This window comes from Pan paniscus, chromosome 6 (assembly GCF_029289425.2).
Source record: "Pan paniscus chromosome 6, NHGRI_mPanPan1-v2.0_pri, whole genome shotgun sequence".
NCBI classification, from domain to species: domain Eukaryota; kingdom Metazoa; phylum Chordata; class Mammalia; order Primates; family Hominidae; genus Pan; species Pan paniscus.
In genome coordinates, this window is record NC_073255.2 from 91,756,365 (window position 1) to 91,777,141 (window position 20,777).

Here is a 20,777-nt window from a genome sequence, read left to right on the forward strand (position 1 = left end):
TCCTGGGCTCAAGTGATCCTCCTATCTCAGCCTCCTGAGTAGCTGGGCCTACAGGCATGCACCATCATGCCCAGCTAAGTTTTTTAAATTTTTTGTAGAGATGAGGTCCCACTGTGTTGCCCAGGCTGGTCTCAAACTCCTGAGCTCAAGCGATCCTCCTGCCTTGGCCTCCCAAAGTGTTGGGATTATAAGTGTGAGCCACTGCACCCAGCTTGTTTTTTAATTTTTTAAAATAAAAGTTTTGGGAGCATAGCCATGCTCATTCATTTATGTATTGTCATAGCTGTCCGTGATAATCCTATCATCTGGCGCAGGACAGGCGTGACCTCGCCTAAGAGGGGCTGTTTTATTTTGTATTGAACACTTGATCAGCAGCATCTGATTATATGACATCTCTCTGCTATACTGTGGGGCATATTGGCCAGCATATGGTTATTGACACTTTGTTTGTTTTAATTTAATTTTTTTCTTTTTTTTTTTTTTGAAATGGAGTCTTGCTCTGTTGCCAAGGCTGGAGTGCAGGGTCACGATCTCAGCTCACTGCAACCTCCACCTCCTGGGTTCAAGCAATTCTCCTGTCTCAGCCTTTGGAGTAGCTGGGACTACAGGCGCACGCCACCACGCCCAGTTAATTTTTGTATTTTTAGTAGAGACAGAGTTTCACCATGTTGGTCAGGCTGGTCTCGAACTCTTGACCTCAGGTGATCCATCTGCCTCGGCCTCCCAAAGTGCTGGGATTACAGGAGTGAGCCACTGTGTCCAGCCTGTTTCTTTTAAAGTGACCCTTGAGTTACTGAGAAAGTACCTGCTGTTGAAAACAAACAACTACTTCACCTCTTAAAAATCTCTTTATCAGCTGGGCACGGTGGCTCACATTTGTAACCCCAGCAATTTGGGAGGCTGAGGCAGGCGGATCACCTGAGGTCAGGAGTCTGAGACCAGCCTGGCTGACATGGTGAAACCCTGTCTCTACTAAAAGTACAAAAATTAGCCGGGTGTGATGGTGCATTCCTGTAGTCCCAGCTACTCTGGAGGCTGAGGCATGAGAATTGCTTGAACCAAGGAGGTGGAGGTTGCAGTGAGCCAAGATCACACCACTGCACTCCAGCCTGGGTGACAGAACGAGACTCAACAACAACAAAGAACAAACAAAAAAATCTCTCTAACGTTTGATTCTGCCTTATCCTTCATTGGAGAAAGGGATGAAGGCTGCCACGTATTAGCCGTGATTTCTTAACTTCTCTACCTTTAATTTCCTCATCTATGAGATGATGTTGAACCTGTCTACATCATAAGTAGTTAAGGATGAAATGAATGGGTATATGAACATTGTGTTGGGGTACGTAGTAGATACTCAGCAAATGTGTCTTCCCAGTGATGTCACATTTCCTCTACTTCTGCTTGGCATGTGTCTCGTTCCCCTGAGCCCAGCTCATGTCACTGTGACGTGAGAGGGCAGGTGAAGTGTTAGTTGTTCCCACTCCGTCATGCCCTTTCACAGTTGTTACTCTGATGCTAAAGACTTAAGATTTATTTCTTCATTGTTGTTGTTGTTTTTGTAGAGATGAGGGTTTCACTATGTTGCCCAGGCTGGTCTTGAACTCCTGGCTTCAAGTGACACTCCTGCGTCAGCCTCCTAAGTAGTTGGGATTATAGGCATGTGCTACCACATCTGGCTAATTGTATACATTTTTTGTAGCAATGTGGTCTTGCTATGTTCCCCAGGCTGGTTTCAAACTCCTGAGGTTTCAAAGTCCTCCCATCTTGGCTTCACAAAGTGCTGGGATTATGGGTGTGAGCCACCATGCCCAGCCTAGATTTTATTTTTAAAGTAAGAATTTATAGACAGCCGAGCGCTGTTGTTCACGCCTGTAATCTCATCACTTTGGGAGGCTGAGGTGGGTGGATTACCTGAGGTCAGGGGTTCGAGACCAGACTGGCCAACATGGTGAAACCCTGTCTCTACTAAAACTACAAAAATTAGCCAGGCGTGGTGGTAGGCGCCTGTGATCCTAGCTACTTGGGAGGCTGAGGCAGGAGAATCGCTTGAACCTGAGAGGTGGAGGTTGCAGTGAGCCGAGATGACGCCACTGCGCTCCAGCCTGGGCGACAGAGCGAGACCCTGTCTCAAAGAAAAAAAAAAAAGAATTTAGAGACATAGTGAATTCTCAGTGTGGGAGGGAGGGTAAGAGAACTTTGCCTTTGCCCCTTTGAACAATGTATTTCTGAAGCATTTCTCTGCCAGGAGGAAGAACCCTTCGAGAGCTCCAGTGAAGAAGAGTTTGGTGGTGAGGACCATCAGAGCCTAAATTCCATTGTTGATGTTGAAGATTTGGGCAAAATTATGGATCATGTGAAGAAAGAAAAGGTACCATTACTTTGGGAAATGTTGCACTTGGCTCCCGCAGTTGGTTAACATTTAGTATTTCTTTATTACTGTGTAGTCCATCTGAGCTCACAAGAGGAGTTTCATTTCTCTAGCTTCTGTCTTGAGAGTTTTATAATTTTTTTTGCCATTTTTCATGAGCGTGGTGAGCATCTCCCCTCTCAGGCCTGTGAAAGTCAGCTCATCAGAGGATAAGCAGGAGATTTGAGAACAAGGACTGAGGACATTGTAGATCGGGGGTGTCCAATCTTTTGGCTTTCGTGGGCCACATTGGTAGAAAAAATGTCTTGGGCCGCACATAAAATACACTAATGATAGCTGATGAGCTAAAAAAAAAAAAATTGCAAAATAAATCTCATAATGTTTTAAGAAAGCTTACAAATTTGTGTTGGGCCAGTGGGCTGTGGGTTGGACAAGCTTGTTGTAGATGGTTAGAAAGATTTTATTCAGGGCTATTTGAAGATGAACAGCATGATAGGACTTATTATGGTTGAGATTCCAAGTGAAACTCCAGTGTAAATTTGCTTCTCTGCTGTATAGACTAAGTGGTGTTGGGGCTTAAGGATGGCAGCCTGGTCTGTGGGTGTGGAGATCAGCATGAGTGGGGCCCCTAGGAATCCAGGAAATACCAATCTGGGATGTGACTGTTTCAGTGACTAGATGAATGTGAGAATGTACGATGCAGTAGGATTTCATGCAGATTCCAGTGATCTAAAATTGAAGTAGTATTGTACATACTATACTATAAAAATAACAGCCTCAATTTAACTGTGAGTTTTGGAAAATGAGACTCCCCTAAATTAAAATTATATGTAGTCCATAAGCCTTAAAAAAAAAAAGCTACTAGAAAATCCAAGAAAATCAATGCTAAAACCTATACAAATTCAAATGAACTCAGTAAGGTTAGCAGGATATCACAATGTAGAAAGTCAATAGACTTTATATATTTCCAAACAATAACCAGTTAGAAGCTATAGTAAAAGAGAACACCTCATTTGGACTAGCTACATAAAGGATCAATAATTACCTACCGATTAATTTATTTTTTATTTTTTTGAAATGGAGTCTCATTCTGTCACCCAGGCTGGAGTGCAGTGGTGGGATCTCGGCTCACTGCAACCTCTGCCTCCTGGGTTCAAGTGATTCTCCTGCCTCAGCCTCCCGAGTAGCCGGGACTACAGGTGCACACCACCACGCTGAGCTAATTTTTGTATTTTTAGTAGAGACGGGATTTCACCATGTTGGCCAGGCTGGTCTCGAACTCCTGACCTCAGGTGATCTGCCTGCCTTGGCCTCCTGTGGTGCTGGGATTACACACATGAGTTACCACACCTGGCCTACCTACAGATTAATTTAAAAAGAAATGTCTTAAACCTACGTTGGAAAACTTTAAAACATTCCTGAATGATATCAAAGTGGACTCGAACAAATGGAAAGACATTCCTTGTTTTAGGTAGAGTGACTCAATGGTAAACATGTCAGTTCTCTTAATATATAAGTTTGATGGAATCCCAATAAAAATTCTAGTAGGTCCTCTAGCCTCCTAGATCTAGGTTGATCTAGTCATGTGGAAAAAATAAACATGGAATAATAGTTATGAAAACCCTGGTGGAAGTAGTGATGAGAAGGATAAGCCACCACACCCAGCCAGGTCTGCCTTTTTTTTTTTTTTTTGAGACTTTTCGAGTCTTGCTCTGTCAAGACTCCCACATATTGAAACATACCACAAGGTATCTCTAATTAAAACTGTAGTACTGGCTTATGATGAGACAAAGACCCTTGCAACAGAATAAAATTCTAAGAATATGTAGGAATTTCATATATATTAAAGGTGGACTCTGAAGACCTGGAGTTTAAAAGGGACTCTAAAAATAAATTATGTTGGCTGAGTGCGGTGGCTCACCCTGTAATCCCAGCACTTTGGGAGGCTGACGTGATGGGAGGATTTCTTGAGGCCAGAAGTTTGGGACCAGGCTCAGCAACATAGTGAAACCCCATCTCTACAAGAAATAAAAAAAATTAGCTAGATGTAGTGGCATGTGCCCGTAGTCACAACTGCTTGGGAGGCTGAGGTGGAAGGATTGCTTGGACCTGGGAGTTTGAGGCTGCAGTGAGCTGTGATTATGTCACGGCACCCCGGCCTGCATGACATTGGGAGACCTTGTTTCAAAAAAAAAAAAAAAAGATGTGAAACATCTGTTAGCTTGTATATATGTCAGAATAATTTCCAAATGGATGAGCGAGCTAAATGCTGAATGTTGAAAAAATTATATAGATAGTAGAATCAGATGGATTATTGTATAACCTGGAGAAAGCTTTTCTATATGATTCAAAATCTAGAAGCAATAAAAAATATTAAATTTATGAATGATTTTAAAGTGTTTTATGTGGCCATAGTAGAATCAGATGGATTATTGTATAACCTGGAGAAAGCTTTTCTGTATGATTCAAAATCTAGAAGCAATAAAAAAAATTAAATTTATGAATGACTTTAAAGTGTTTTACATGGCCATAAGGAAAATCAAAAGGCAAAACAGGAGGAACTATTTGCCCCTTATATCTCAGACAAGGTGTTAATCTTTTTACTATACAATGAACTCTTTTAAAAAAAGGCAGACCTGCAGGTGCGGTGGCTCATGCCTGTAATCCCAGCACTTTGGGAGGTCGAGGCAGGCAGATCACGAGGTCAGGTGATCAAGATCATCCTGGCTAACACGGTGAAACCCCGTCTCTACTAAAAATACAAAAAATTAGCCAGGTGTGGTGGTGGGCGTCTGTAGTCCCAGCTACTTGGGAGGCTGAGGCAAGAGAATGGCGTGAACCTGGGAGGCAGAGCTTGTAGTGAGCCGAGATCGCGCCACTGCACTCCAGCCTGGGTGACAGAGCGAGACTCCGTCTCAAAAAAAAAAAAAGGCAGACCTGACTGGGTGTGGTGGCTCATGCTTGTAATCCCAGCACTTTGGGAGGCCGAGGTGGGTGGATCGCTTGAGGTCAGGAGCTCGAGACCAGCCTGGCCAACATGGTGAAACCCCATCTCTACTAAAAAATACAAAAAAAATTAGCCGGGCATAGTGGCGCAAACCTGTAGTCCCAGCTACTTGGGAGGCTGAGGCACGAGAATCTTTTGAACCCTGGCGGCAGAGGTTGCAGTCAGCCAAGATCATGCCGCTGCATTCAAGCCTGGGCAACAGAGCAAGACTCTGTCTCAAAAAAAAAAAAAAAAAAAAAAAAAAAGGCAGACCCGGCCAGGTGCCGTGGCTCATGCCTGTAATCCCAACCCTTTGAGAGGCCAAGGCAGGTGGATCACTTGAGGTCAGGAGTTCGAGACCAACCTGACCAACATGGTGAAACCCTGTCTTTTCTGAAAATGCAAAATTAGCTGGGTGTGGTGGTGCGTGCCTGTAATTCCAGCTGACCAAAAACCTAGTAGAAAAAGTTGGCAAAACACATGAATAAGAATTTCTCAGAAATGGCTCTACAGAGAGATTTAAACATGAAAAGATGCTTAACTTTACTCATAATAAGAGAAATACAAATGAAAACTACACTGATAAACATTTCTCACCTTTCAGAATATAATAACTAAACTCCAAAGCTGGATGACATACTCAGTTAGGCGAGGCTGTGAGTAAACAGGCACTCATACCTTGCAGGTGGGAGTCCAGGATGGTCTAGCCTGTATGGAAGGGCTTTTGACAGTTTTTACCAAAATCACATATGCATTTATCCATGATCCAGCAGGCCCAGTTGTATGAATTTGCCTTAAAGATACGGCTTCATTAATGCAAAACAGCATTTCCACAGGCTTATGCATTGCAGCATACATAGCAAACAACTCTGTCGAATACTGGTTGAAAAAAGCATGGTATATCCACACAATGGAATATTGTTGTGTGGCTCTGAATAATACTATGGTGGATTGATATGCATTAATGTGATTTCCAAGTGGTGTTGGATTTTATTTGGAGGCTGATATCAACTTTTTTTTTTTTTTTTGAGACGGAGTCTTGCTCTGTCGCCCAGGCTGGAGTGCAGTGGCGCGATCTCGGCTCACTGCAAGCTCTGCCTCCTGGGTTCACGCTGTTCTCCTGCCTCAGCCTCTCGAGTAGCTGGGACTACAGGCGCCTGCCACTGCGCCCAGCTAATTTTTTGTATTTTTGGTAGAGACCGGGTTTCACCGTGGTCTCGATCTCCTGACCTCGTGATCTGCCCGCCTCGGCCTCCCAAAGTACTGGGATTACAGGCATGAGCCACCGCACCCGGCCGACTGAGACGGACTTAAGATTTAAAAAAATGTGCATTTATATTTGCAAACTTAGTTTAAATATGCATGTATATATGTGTGTGTGCGTGTGTGTGTGTGTATATATATAAATAGTATTTTCTAGCTGGGTTCACTGAAAGACTTTGCATGTTCTGACATCGATCTGTGGCACCAAATGGGTATCCTGTAGTTCAATTCAATTCTGATATGTCCTACCCAGAGTTAGTGTCTGACTGGACAGGTTTAGGGCAGAGTCCTGTAGAAGACTGCCCTGACTTCAGATACCTGCTGGAAGTCTCACGGCTACCTACTTTTCTGCCGGAATGACTCACAGAACTCCCTGAAAGCACTATAGTTAAGATTGCAGGTTTGTTTTTTGTTTTTTGATGTTTTTGAGACAGGGTCTCACTCCTTCATCCAGACTGAAGTGCAGTGGTGTGATCACGGCTCACTGCAACCTTGAACTCCTGGGCTCAAGGGATCCTCCCATCTTGGCCTCCTGAGTAGCTGGGACTATGGACATACACCACCATGCAAAGGTCATTTTAAATTTCTTTCTAGAGACAAGGTCTCACCATGTTGCCCAGGCCGATCTAGGTTGCAGTTTTATTATAAAGGCCACAGATCAGAAACGGTCAAATGGAAGAGATACTCTCGGGCAAGGAAGAGATACTCTGGGGAGTGGGCATGAGGGAGAGACACAGAACTTCTGTGTCCTGTCCTCTTGGAATCCAGGCACATCAGTGTGTTCCTCAACCAGGAAGCCCCACTGAGCTTCAGTGTCCAGGGTTTTTATTGGTACCCCATCATGCAAGCACGATTGGTTAAATCATTGGGCAGTTGATTAAGCTCAATCTCCAGTATACTTCTTTTCCTCAAAGGTCAGGCTGGCCCTAAATTCTAATCCTCTAATCACATGGTTTCTTTCTGGTGATCAGCTTTCATCCTGAATCTATTACTTAGGAAATGCCAAGGTTTTTTGAAGCTGTGTACCAAGAACCAGGGTCAAAGACCAGATATATATGGCTGGGTGTGGTGGCTCATGCCTGTAATCCCAGCACTTTGGGAGGCTGAGGCAGGCGGATCACCTGAAGTCAGGAGTTCGAGACCAGCCTAACCAACATGATGAAACCCCATCTCTATTAAAAAAATACAAAAATTAGCTGGGCATAGTGGTACGTGCCTGTAATCCCAGCTACTCAGGAGGCTGAGGCAGGAGAATCGCTTGACCCCTGGGAGGTGGAGGTTGCAGTGAGCCGAGATTGCACCATTGTACCATGACTGGCCCAGATATATTCTTTATTGTGCCGCAGACCCAGAAATAACCAATGTACTAAGCACTCAGATCTTGTTTTTCTGAATAGCATTCCTTATGATAAATGGCTGGTTTCAGGACTGGTGAAAGAAGGGTTAACAGATGAGCCCTGGGACATCTTATTGAACAAGTGGGGCCTCAGAGACTTATGGAGACCTGCCAAAAAGACATAGGAACCAACTCGAAGGGTTTCTTACAGGCCAAACTTGGAACAATTTGAGCTTCAAAAAGATTAATGAATGTAATAGATTATATTACATCAAATTAAAAAAAAAATTAGTTGGCCGGGCGCAGTGGCTCATGCCTGTAATCCCAGCACTTTGGGAGACTGAGGTGGGTGGATCACCTGAGGTCAGGAGTTCAAGACCAACCTGGCCAACATGGTGAAACCCTGTCTTGACTAAAAATTAGCTGGGCGTGGTGGTGCATACCTGTAATCCCAGCTACTCGGGAGGCTGAGGCAGGAGAATCACTTGAACCCGGGAGGCGGAGCTTGCAGTGAGCTGAGATTGCGCCATTGCACTCCAGCCTAGGTGACAGAGCGAGACTCCATCTCAAAAAAAAAAAAAAAATCAGTCTGTGTGCTGCTCAAACAGGAGGCGTGTAGTGTAGCAGAAGGCTTCTAGATACTAACTATGTAAGGCATGAGAGAATTAGAAAATCAGCTGTTTGCAATTCCTAGTGTAATAATTGATTTAAGCAAGGATTCAGCCGGGTATGGTGGCTCACGCCTGTAATCCCAGTACCTTGGGAGGCTGAGGTGGGCAGATCACCTGTGGTCAGGAGTTTGAGACCAGTCTGGCCAACATAGTGAAACCCCGTCTCTACTAAAAATACAAAAATTAGCCAGGCGTGTTGGCACACACCTGTAGTCCCAGCTACTGGGGAGGCTGAGGCAGGAGAGTCACTTGAACCTGGAAGGCGGAGGGTGCAGTGAGCTGAGATTGCACCATTGCACTCCACCGTAGGCAACAGAGCAAGATTCCTTCTCAAAAACAAAACAAAACAGAACAAATTGATTTAAGCAAGGATTGTGTGAAATGTCTTTGGGGAATAGATATTCAGTGTCTCAAAATATCATCCCACAAACGAAACCAACTAGAAATGAGGAATGAGTGGGGAAAACCCCCCACATACTAGTTTCTAATTACAGAGGGAACAATGTGCCTTTACAAATGGAGAGATCAGGTGATTCCCACCTATACCAAGCAACTAAATTTAGCATCATCATTTCTAGTAAAATTTGACCCATGTTCCTCCCGATATGATGTGTAGCAAGATACACACACATGATCATCTCTGTAGTTTCGCGTCAAAAAATGTTTAGCTTGAATCTCATCATGGGGAAACAATGAGACAAATCCAGTATTTGCCACAAGCCTTTTAGACTTTGTAAATGTCAATATCATAAACAATAACAAAAAAACATGGCGAGGCGATAACCGTTCTAGGATTAAAAGAGACAATGAAAAAAACCCCAAAAGCATTTTGTAAATTTTAGTCTTGGATCAAAGAGAAAAGACCATTGTCTGGACATTTTGGGAAATTTGCAGTGGATTTTTTTGTTTTATTTTAATTTTATTTTTTTTGGAGACAGGGTCTCACTCTGTCACCCAGCCTATTTGTTAGCTGCTGTTTTGGATCTCCGTAGGGTTTGGGAGCAGCTGGGGGGAGGCAGGACAGATAAACAGAAGTAGGAGGCCGGGCGTGCTGAATTGCACATGTAATCCCAGCACTTTGGGAGGCCGAGACGGATGGATCACTTAAGCCCAGGAGTTTGAGACCAGCCTGGGCAACATGGCAAAACCCTGTCTCTACCAAAAATACAAAAACAAAAATTAGCCAGGTGTGATGGCGCCTGTAATCCCAGCTACTCGGGAGGCTGAGGTAGGAGAATCGCTTGAGCCTGGGATTCAGAGGTTGCAGTGAGCCGAGATCGTGTCACTGCACTCTAGTCTGGGCGACGGGAGTTAGACCCTGTCTCAAAAAAAAAAAAAAAAAAAAGAAAAAAAAGAAAAGTGGGGAAGTTCTTACTTGATCACTGCTGTCATAGAGGTCTTTGTGCTCACTCTCCTAGTCATGTGTTTTGAGTTGACTCTCTTTCCAGGGAATGTTTTCATGGCTTCTTTGGAGATATCTTCCATGACCATCTCCCTGGCAAGTCCCTTGCGCTGAGCAAAATGTACTCTGAGAAGCTGAGAAGTGTACTTTGTCTTTCTTTTTCCTTCTTTTTTGAGCCCATTTTCCGGCAGCAGAGAAGTATACCTTTTTTTTTTTTTGAGACAGAGTCTCGCTGTCTCATCCAGGCTGGGGTGCAGTGGCACAATCTCAGCTCACTGCAACCTCTGCCTCCCAGGTTCAAGCGATTCTCCTGTGTAAGCCTCCTGAGTAGCTGCGATTACAGGTGCGTACCACCACGCCCGGCTAATTTTTGTAATTTTAGTAGAGATGGGGTTTCACCATGTTGGCCAGGCTGGTCTTGAACTCCTTACCTCAGGCGATCCTCCTGCCTGAGCCTCCCAAAGTGTTGGGATTCCAGGCGTGAGCCACTGCACCTGGCCAAGAAGTATACTGATGGCTGCTTAGTTCCTCCTCTGTGCCCTGTCCCTCTGGCTTCTCTTTTGAAGTCTGTCACCTGCTCTCTGCTCTACTTGACCAATGGGTCAAGATCTGAGATCTCCCTTGCCCCCATCCTGCTGTCAGGGGAACACTCCTGAGTTCTTTATTTGGAGGGGACAGGCCAATTCCTACCCAGCAGCAGTGCTCACTTGCTAATGCAAGTAGCTGATCCGTTTGCTTCTGAATTTCCTAGGCAGCAGCCGTACGTCAATCTGTAATCCTCTGAGGGTGGGGGATACAGCGCAACTTCTTTGAGAGGCTGGATTGGCAGTTTTCTTGTGGGGCTAGAGGTAAGAGGCTGACAGCTCCCTCTAGCCTCTCTCTTTTTGAGGGAGTGGAGAGAACTTACAGTACCTTACCAACATTCTCTAGAGAAATCTTCAAAAACCCTCTCTCATTACCTCCATGCTCTCTACTCTTTCATCTCTGTGATCTGCGGGAGCATTTTTTTTTTTTTTTTTTTTGAGACGGAGTCTCGTTCTGTCGCCAAGGCTGGAGTGCAGTGGTGTGATCTTGGCTCAATACGACCTCCGTCTCTGGGATTCAAGCAATTCTCTGCCTCAGCCTCCCGAGTAGCTGGGATTACAGGCGCCTGCAACCATGCCTGGCTAATTTTTGTATGTTTAGTAGAGATTTAGTAGAGACGGGGTTTCACCATCTTGGCCAGGCTGGTCTTGAACTCCTGACCTTGTGATCTGCCCACCTCGGCCTCCCAAAGTGCTGGGATTACAGGCGTGAGCCACCGTTCCCGGCCAGGGGAGCCATTTTTAATGTTGTAAAACTGTTTCTCAGATATTTCTTCGAAAATTTTTAACTTGATGTGATCTTCTCTTTGTAGTTTCATTTAATTAATTTATTTATTTTTATTTTTTATTTTTTTTTGAGATGGAGTCTTGCTCTGTTGCCCAGGCTGGAGTGCAGTGATGCGATCTCAGCTCACTGCAGCCTCCTCCTTCTGGGTTCAAGCAATTCTCCTGTCTCAGCCTCCCGAGTAGCTGGGATTACAGACGTGTGCCACCACACCTGGCTATTTTTTGTATTTTTTTAGTATAGACGGGGTTTTGCCATGTTGGCTGGGCTGATGTCAAATTCCTGGCCTCAAGATATCCACCTGCCTTGGCTTCCCAAAGTGCTGGGATTACAGTTGAGAGCCACCGTGCCCGGCCTCCTTTAATTTAAAACCCTGTTGACATGTGTTTTAAAATTTCACAGACAGCAGTCCTCTGTTCCTGTTTTTCCTGGATCCGCTTTTCATAGTAACCACAGTTTTCAGTTTGACAATATTCTTGCAGGTATTTTATTGCCTTTTATAAACACATTTGTTTTGGTATAATTTTGTTTTTTGGCTACACAAATGGGATCATTTTGTACTCCTGGTCTACAGACTGCTTTTCTTTCGCTTTAACATGACAGCTTTCTGGTCCTGTCATATTAGATGAATTCAATGTAAGGTTCATTTTAAGGTAGTTCGTAATGATGGCCCACAATTTATTTGGCTCTTGTTCATTAACATTCAGGTGTTTTCTCATTTTTGTAATGGATACTCTTGCTCATATTTTTTGTGGCTGATATAAACTTATCTGAAGAATAAATTCCTAAAATTGAAATTCCGGCATCAAAGGGAGTTTGTAGTTTTGATATTTCCAAATCGCCTTGTAAAAGTTGCAAAAAGTTTCCCTTCTGTTTCCATTGTAGAAGAGAAATGAGAGTACTTGTTCTCTACATCTGAGATGTTATCAATCTTTCAAATCTTGTCAATCTGAAAAATAGTAGCTTTGTGTTAATTTGCATTTTTAAAATTTTGAGTGAGATTGGATGCATTTTGTGTTTATTGTTCATTTGCATTTTTTCTTTCTTTTTTCTTTTCCTGTGAAACATTTCTTTCTCTTTTTTTTTTGAGATGGAGTCTTGCTCTGTTGCCCAGGCTGGAGTGTAGTAGTGTGATCTCGGCTCACTGCAACTTCCGCCTCCCAGTTTCAAGTGATTCTCCTGCCTCATCCTCCCGAGTAGCTGGGATTACAGGTGCATGCCACCATGCGCAACTAATTTGTATTTTTTCTAGAGATGGGGTTTCACCATGTTGGCCAGGTTGGTCTCAAACTCCTGGCCTCAAATGATCACCCGCCTCGGTCTCCCAAAGTGTTGGGATTACAAGCGTGAGCCACTGCGCCTGGCCTGAATCATTTCTTTCTGTCTGCCTGAAATTAGACAAACTGCAAGGTCTGAGACCACAGTCTCCAAGACTGCTCCCATTTTTGACACCAGCTACAGATTTGTTGCGGTCCTTAGACCATCCTCAGGTTGATAATTTGCTAGAAAAACGCACAGAGCTCCCTGAAAGCTTTTATACTCAAGGGTATAGTTCATTGTGAGGAAAGGATACAGAAAATCAGCTAAGGGAAGACATGCACAAGGCAATGCCTGGGAAGTTCCATTGTTCTTTTTGTTTGTTTGTTTGAGACGGAGTCTTTCTCTGTTGCCCAGGCCAGAGTGCAGTGGCGCCATCTCGCTCACTGCAACCTCCACCTTCCAGGTTCAAGCGATTCTCCTGCTTTAGCCTCCCGAGTAGCTGGGACTACAGGTGCATGCCACCATGCCCAGCTAATTTTTTGTGTTTTTAGTAGAGACGAGGTTTCACCGTGTTAGCCAGGATGGTCCCGATTTCCTGATCTTATGATCCGCCCACCTTGGCCTCCCAAAGTGCTGGGATTACAGGCGTGAGCCACTGTGCCTGTCCTGTTCTATTGTTCTTAAGTCCAAGGCTCCCATTGTCCTCAGTTCAGAATAGTTTTGATATTTCCTTTTTTTTTTTTGAGGTTTAGCATCAGTCTTTAATGCTGTCGCGCTGCATTGACAACTCACACACTTTGGTGTCATGTTGGCAGTGGCAACTTATAATGAGTCTAAAGGTCTGAGCACCAGACTGGGCTCCAGGGAATAGACATTTGTTCCAACTCCCCCTCCCTCCCCAAGGTTTCTTTGGAATCCTATTATGGCCCTATACAGAGAAGAGCGGCTGCTGGGGACTGGTATTATGTGAGTGCATACCAATTATACATGGGATTATAAAAACATGTTTACAGACGTTCCATAGCGCTCCTCTAATCAGAAGCAAAGACCCTTTTATCAAAAGAGATTATATCTAGGGCTGTGCAAAATTCAAAAGGATCAGATCCCTTTGAAACAGTCCATAGTCCATGAAACAAAAATTACCTGGGCCACTGGTAAGCCCCAGGTGTGCCAAGATTCTTTACAGAAATGGAAAGAGTGTGACCCATAAAGTGAGGACATTCAGCTTCACTAGAGCCAGATGTCAGGAGGGCCCCTTGCTGGGGCCAGGCTCCCAGACCCTCAAGGGAGAGGTGACCGCACTTGCTGGAGTCACTCACTGGAGGCTGGCTCCCTTGGTCGTGCTGGAACAAGAGGTATTGCTTGTGGGTGCCAGCCAGGCAGTTCTGCAGGAATAGTTTAGGATTTCAATTTGAGATGGCCAAAGAGAAGACAGGATTCTTCAGGGGAAAAGGAAGACATGAGAGACAAATAGAGAATAAACCATGAACTGGTCACACAACAGAAGTTGAGTTGTGTACAGGGTCTGGCAGCCAAGGCAGCAGGTTGACATCATTTACCAGCCAGAAGCAAAGAGACTACAGAGGGATCAAGTGCAGCTGCTGGGCAGGGACTGGAGGAGGAGGGTGTGGGCCCATCCTGGGAGGGCTGCCAGACCCAGTGGGGCAGACCAGCAGCTGGTGACAGACGTCAGCCACTGTGCCTGGCCCAGTTTTTATTGAGCTATCATTAGCTAGGCATGATTGATTAATTGATTGCCTCTGTGGTAGGGCTCAGTCTTGAGCACCCCCTCTTCCTCCTGAATTTTGGGCTGATACCACATTGCCCTAGGGGTCCGCCATGAGACACCTAATTAGCATAAAATATCAGATGTAGTCTGAAGGGCTCACCATGAGTAACAAAGATACTCCTGGCCGGGCACAGTGGCTCACACCTGTCATCCCAGCATTTTGGGAGGCCGAGGCAGGTGGATCACCTGAGGTCAGGAGACCAGCCTGACCACCATGGTGAAACCCCGTTTCTACTAAATAAAAAAAAAAAAAATTAGCCAGGCGTGGTGGTGCATGCCTGTAATCCCAGCTACTTGGGAGACTAAGGCAGGAGAATCCCTTGAACCCAGAAGGTGGAGGTTGCAGTGAGCCAAGATTGCACCATTGCACTCCAGCCTGGCCAACAAGAGTGAAACTCTGTCTCAAAAAAAAAAAAAAAAAAAAAAAAAAAAGATAATCCTATCACTTGAGAATGTTCAAGGATTTAGAGGTTAATTTTCCAGGAGCTGGGGACAAAGGCTAGACATCTTATTCTTTATTGTACACTGTGTTTCATCTATTTTTATATTGGATTATTTGGTTTCTTTTGTAAAGCTTATCATAAAAAAATATTCCAGGCTGGGTGTGGTGGCTCTGCCTGTAATCCCAGCACTTTGGGAGCCTGAGGTGGGAGGACTTGCTTGAGCCCGGGAATTTGAGACCAGCCTCGGCAACATAGCAACACTGTGTCTCTATTAATAAAAAAAATTTAAAAAATACTGTGATGAATATAATACTCTAACTATAACATTATAGTTATTTTCTAAATTTAAAATTAGCATCTTTCTCTTGTTTTAGCATTTTGTTACTTACTTCCTAATACATGTCATGTGTCCTTAATCCAAAAGTCTGAAATCCAAAATGCTTCAAAATATGAAACTTTTTGAGTCCTGATATGACATTCAAAGGAAATACTCGGGCCAGGCTTGGTGGCTTATGCCTATCATCCCAGTACTTTGGGAGGCCGAGGCGGGCAGATGACCTGAGGTCAGGAGTTCGAGACCAGCCTGGCTAACATGGTGAAACCCTGTCTCTACTAAAAAAATATAAAAATTAGCCTGGCGTGGTGGCACATGCATGTAGTCCCAACTACTCAGGAGGCTGAGACAGGAGAATCGCTTGAACTCGGGAGGCGGAGGTTGCAGTGAGCCTAGATTACGCCACTGCACTCCAGCCTGGGTGACAGAGTGAGACTGTCTCAAAATAAATTCACGTCCGCACCAGGCCGGGCTTGGTGGCTCATTCCTGTAATCCCAGCACTTTGGGAGGCTGAGGTGGGTGGATCTCTTGACCCCTGGAGTTTGAGACCAGCCTGGGCAACATAGTGAGACCCTTGTCTCTACAAAACATAAAAAGTTAGCTGGGCGTGGTGGCTGGTACCTGTGGTCCCAGCTACTTGGGAGGCTGAGGTGGGAGGATTGTTTGAGCCTGGGAGGTCAAGGCTGCAGTGAGCTATGATCACACCACTGCACTCCAGCCTGGGCAACAGAGTAAAACCTTGTCTCAAAAATACAAACATGTGGCCGGGCATGATGGCTCACGCCTGTAATCCCAGCACTTTGGGAGGCTGAGGCAGGCAGATCACCTGAGGTCAGGAGTTCGAAACCAACCTGGCCAACATGGCGAAACCCCGTCTCTACTAAAAATACAAAAATTAGCCGGGTATGGTGGCGCATGCCTGTAGTCGCAGCCACTTGGGAGGTTGAGACAGGAGAATTGCTTGAACCCCGGAAGCGGAGGTTGCAGTGAGCCAAGATTGTGCCATTGCACTCCAGCCTGGGCAACACAGCAAGACTCCATCTCAAAAACAAAACAAAACAAACAAAACAAAGGAAATACTCATTGGAGCAGTTCAGATTTTGGCTTCGAAGATTTGGGATGCTCAACTGGTAAGCATAATGCAAGTATTTGAAAATCTAAAAAAAATTCTGAAATCTGAAAAACTTCTGATCCCCTAAGCATTTCAGCTAAAGCTACGCAACTTGTACTTCCATGTGGCCATGTGGTCTTTGTCATTTTCAGTAGCTTTTGTATTTTGAAGCCCGGGAAGAGGAGCTATTAAGAATGACAAGGAGGCCAGGTGCAGTGGCTCACTCCTGTAATCCCAATCCTTTGGGAGGCTGAGATGGGCAGATCATGAGGTCAGGAGATCGAGACCATCCTGGCTAACACAATGAAACCCCATCTCTACTAAAAAATACAAAAATATTAGCCAGGTGTGGTGGCAGGCGCCTATAGTCCCAGCTACTCGGGAGGCTGAGGCAGAAGAATGGCGTGAACCCAGGAGGTGGAGCTTGCAGTGAGCCGAGATCGTGCCACTGCACTCCAGCCTGGGCGACAGTGTGAGACTCCATCTCAAAAAAAAAAAAAGAATGACAAGTAGATGGAATATGGGTACAAGGTCTGGTCCAGCGAGATTATAACTTGGTGATCTAAAGGTACAGTTTAACCTTCCCTAGCTTTAATCTCCTTTCCTGAGGAACATAGAGTTGTTGTATATGAAAGTGCTTTATAATCTTGAAAAGCCCGACAGACATTGAAATGAGCATTTTATTATTTTTTAATTACTTTTTTTTTTTTGAGATGGAGTCTCACTCTGTCATCAGGCTGGGGTGCAGTGGCACGATCTTGGCTCACTGCAGCCTCTACCTCCCTCTTTCAAGTGATTGTTCTGCCTCAGCCTCCCGAGTAGCTGGGACTGCAGGTATGCGCCACCACGACCAGCTAAGTTTTGTATTTTTAGTATAGACAGGGTTTCACCGTGTTGGCCAGGATGGTCATGATCCATTGACCTTGTGATCCACCGACCTTGTGATCCACCTGCCTTGGCCTCCCAAAGTCCTGGGATTACAAAGGGGAGCCACCATGCCTGGCCTATTTTTTTTTTTGAGATGGAGTCTCACTGTGTCGCCCAGGCTGGAGAGCAGTGGTGCAATCTTGGCTCACTGCAACCTCTGCCTCCTGGGTTCAAGCAGTTCTCCCATCCCAGCCTCCCGAGTAGCTAGGATTACAGGCATGTGCTACCATGCCTGCCTAATTTTTGTATTTTTTGTAGAGACGGGGTTTTTACCATGTTGGCCAGGGTGATTTTGAACTCCTGATCTCAAGTGATCCACCCACCTTGGCCTCCCAAAGTGCTAGGATAGCCACCGGGCCTGGTCTTGCTTAGACATTTTAAATTTGCTTATACATTTTCTTAGAGTTGGTCATTTGATGTGCTTTCAAGTTTTCTGCTCTTATAATTAACACTGGTCTGAGACCTTTCTTACTTTTGAAAAATGTATGAATGTTTTCCTACGTTTACACATTCCCCATATTGATATACTGGGTCAACGTGAATGTGTAATGTTATGACTCTTAATTAAAAATCTGAGTAATTTTCTTTGGTGAAATTGTCTGAAAATGATGCATGTGATAGCTGATTGAGAGATTTTTGTATTTTCTACCAGGTTAAGCTTTATTTAAAAGCTTTGTTTGGCAGGGCGCAGTGGCTCATGCCTGTAATCCCAGCACTTTGGGAAGCCTAGGCAGGTGGATCGCTTGAGCTCAGGAGTTCGAGACCAGCCTGGGCAACATGACGAAACCCTGTCTCTACAAAAAATACAAAAATTAGCTGGGCGTGATGGTGCGTGCCTATAATCCCAGCTGCTAGGAGGCTGAGGTGGGAGGATTGCTTGACCTCGGGAGACGGAGGTTGTAGTGAGCCGAGATCACGCCACTGTACTCCAGCCTGGGTGACAGAGCGAGACCCTATCTCAAAAAAAAAAAAAAAAAGAAAAAAGAATTTAAAAACTTTGTTTATAGTGGGTGAAGAGTTTGCGATAATTTGTGGGTATGTATTTTTCTTTGCTTTTTCATCTTATGGCCATTAGAGGGCACTGGAGAAAACACTAATGAAGATTTCAGACATCCATGTACATTATTTTTTTGAAATGAAATGATTTTGGGCTTTATGAGCTTTAAGCAGCTGGTTTATGATATTTCAGCTTTCTCATAAAAATCTCTCATAAAATCATCAGATCTTTGGGAAAGATACCTATTTTTTCCCAATTTTAGTATGACACAAAAATAAGCTACCAGTTTTCGTTTTTCATGATTGTTAGGTTACAGCAGAGTGTTCAAATAGATCTTGTTTTCAATTTCTAGGGGATATGGGATACTAAACATGGCAATGAAGGTTTTTACTGCTTGGCTTTTCTTTTTCTTTTTCTGGCATTTTGTTTTTTCTTTTCTTTTTTTTTAGACAGTCTTGCTGTGTCGCCCAGGCTGGAGTGCAGTGGCACAATATCATCTCATGGCAGCCCCCGCCTCCCGGGTTCATGCAGTTCTGCCTCAGCCTCCCCAGTAGGTGGGATTATAGCGCCCGCCACCACGCCCGGCTAATTTTTGTATTTTTAGTAGAGACAGCGCCTCGCCATGTTGGCCAGGCTGGTCTTGAACTCCTGACCTCAGGTGATCCACCTGCCTCAGCCTCCCGAAGTGCTGGGATTACAGGTGCGAGCCACTAAGCCTGGCTTTTTCTGGCATTTTCTTTGGGGCTGGCTGACACATTCCCTGAGTGCTTTCCGAATGATCATCCATGACACACCACATGAAATTGCCTTAGTTGTTACTGTCGAGGGAAGTAGTATGTGCCAGTGCTTAAGAGTTGGGCCGAAGCACTGTCATTGTAAGACTGGTTTTTGAGTAATATTCACTAACTTTTATGGAGTCATACATCTCAGCTTGTGTATCTGGACAAATTATTTTACCCCTCTGTGCTTCTGTTTTCTCATTTGGAATGTGAGAGATAACAGTATCTGCCTTATAAAGTTCTTATGTAGATTAAAGAAGTTAATCCAGCCACACTGTATTTTCTTGTATAGTAGTTAATATATTTTTTATATAATAATAGTATATTCTAATTCTAATTATATTAGAATTAATATATAATTATATTAGAATTAATTATATAATTATTATATTAGAATTATATAATTAGAATTAGAATATAACTTTAATTAATATAATTATATATTAATATATATAATTAGAATTAGAATATATATTAACTATTCCAATATAATTAGAATTAGAATATATTAACTATAATAATTAATAATTAACTTATATAAGAATATGTCTTCAAATAGGATAGATTTGGTCCTACCAAAACACCACCTTGGTATTCTACCTCCCTCTCTCTGTAGTACTATCTAAGACTTCTTCTAGGACTGAAGATAATTTGAAGTATGAGAGTGGTTTCTAAGAACTAGAGCACTAAAGTTTGAAACACTGGAATGTTAGGGAGACAGATGGAGATATGGGGGGAATGGGGTGTTAGGGGTGGCATGTTTGGGGAACCCTAAACAGTTTGGTGTGCCTAGAGTTGACTGGGGGGTAGGGATATTTGGAGCTGTGACATAGAGAAGGAAGATGGGGTAGGATCCTAGAGGCTTCTCAGGTCCTGCAGTGGAGGGGGCTGAGCTTTCTCCTGAAGGCAGTGGGAGGCAATGTGATTTGATTGAATTGGAGAATGGGTTAGGGGGTGTGGGGAGAGAGGAGAGTTCCAGTGTAGGTTTAAAATATTAGGAGGCCGGGCGCAGTGGCTTATGCCTGTAATCCCAGTGCTTTGGGAGGCTGAGGCTGGTGGATCACCTGAGGTCTGGAGTTAAAGATCAGCCTGGCAAACATGGTGAAACCTTATTTCTACTAAAAATACAGAAGTTAGCGGGATGTGGTGGCACATGCCTGTAATCCCAGCTACTCGGGAGACTGAGGCAGGAGAATCGCTTGAGCCTGAGAGATGGAGGTTTCAGTGAGCCGAGATTGCGCCTCTGTACTCCAGCCTAGGCAACAGCCTGAGACAACCCTGTCTCAAAGAATAAAGGAAAAAAGGAGAAATCAAAATACATAACTAGATTATCTCACTCAATCCTCACAGTGACCTTGAGATGATCAAACTATAATCATCTGCTATTTACCATTTAACAGATAGCAACTGAGGCTTAGTTTAAGCAATTTGTCCATCATCAGATGGCTGGTAAGTTGACAGCCTCAAGCCTGGACTCCATCTGTCTGTGTCACTCCTCTTGGCTGCTTCCCCAGGGAGGAGTGGTTCTCAGAAGAGAAGCTGTAGTGTTTAGAGAACCATGAGTCAGGAGGAGCCTGATAATTTTTATATTGTTTATTTTCTCTTTCTCTTATGTTGTGATTTGTAAATGTAAAGCCTATCGCTACTTTTTTTTTTTTTTCTGCAGTAAATAAATGTTGCTAAATACTCCCCACAGCAATGTTCTGGCTAAGCAGACAAACACTAACATCAGCATCATTAAT

At 44.1% G+C, this 20,777-nt stretch overlaps 1 protein-coding gene across 1 annotated transcript in view; it reads left to right on the forward strand.

The window, feature by feature from the left end:
- Nucleotides 1-20,777, forward strand: part of TYW1B (tRNA-yW synthesizing protein 1 homolog B) — a 270,344-nt gene that overhangs the window by 34,553 nt on the left and 215,014 nt on the right. Inside the window, 1 exon segment of the mRNA XM_063605909.1 lies at nt 2,246-2,368. Within this exon segment, the coding sequence (XP_063461979.1) occupies nt 2,246-2,368 (123 nt within the window).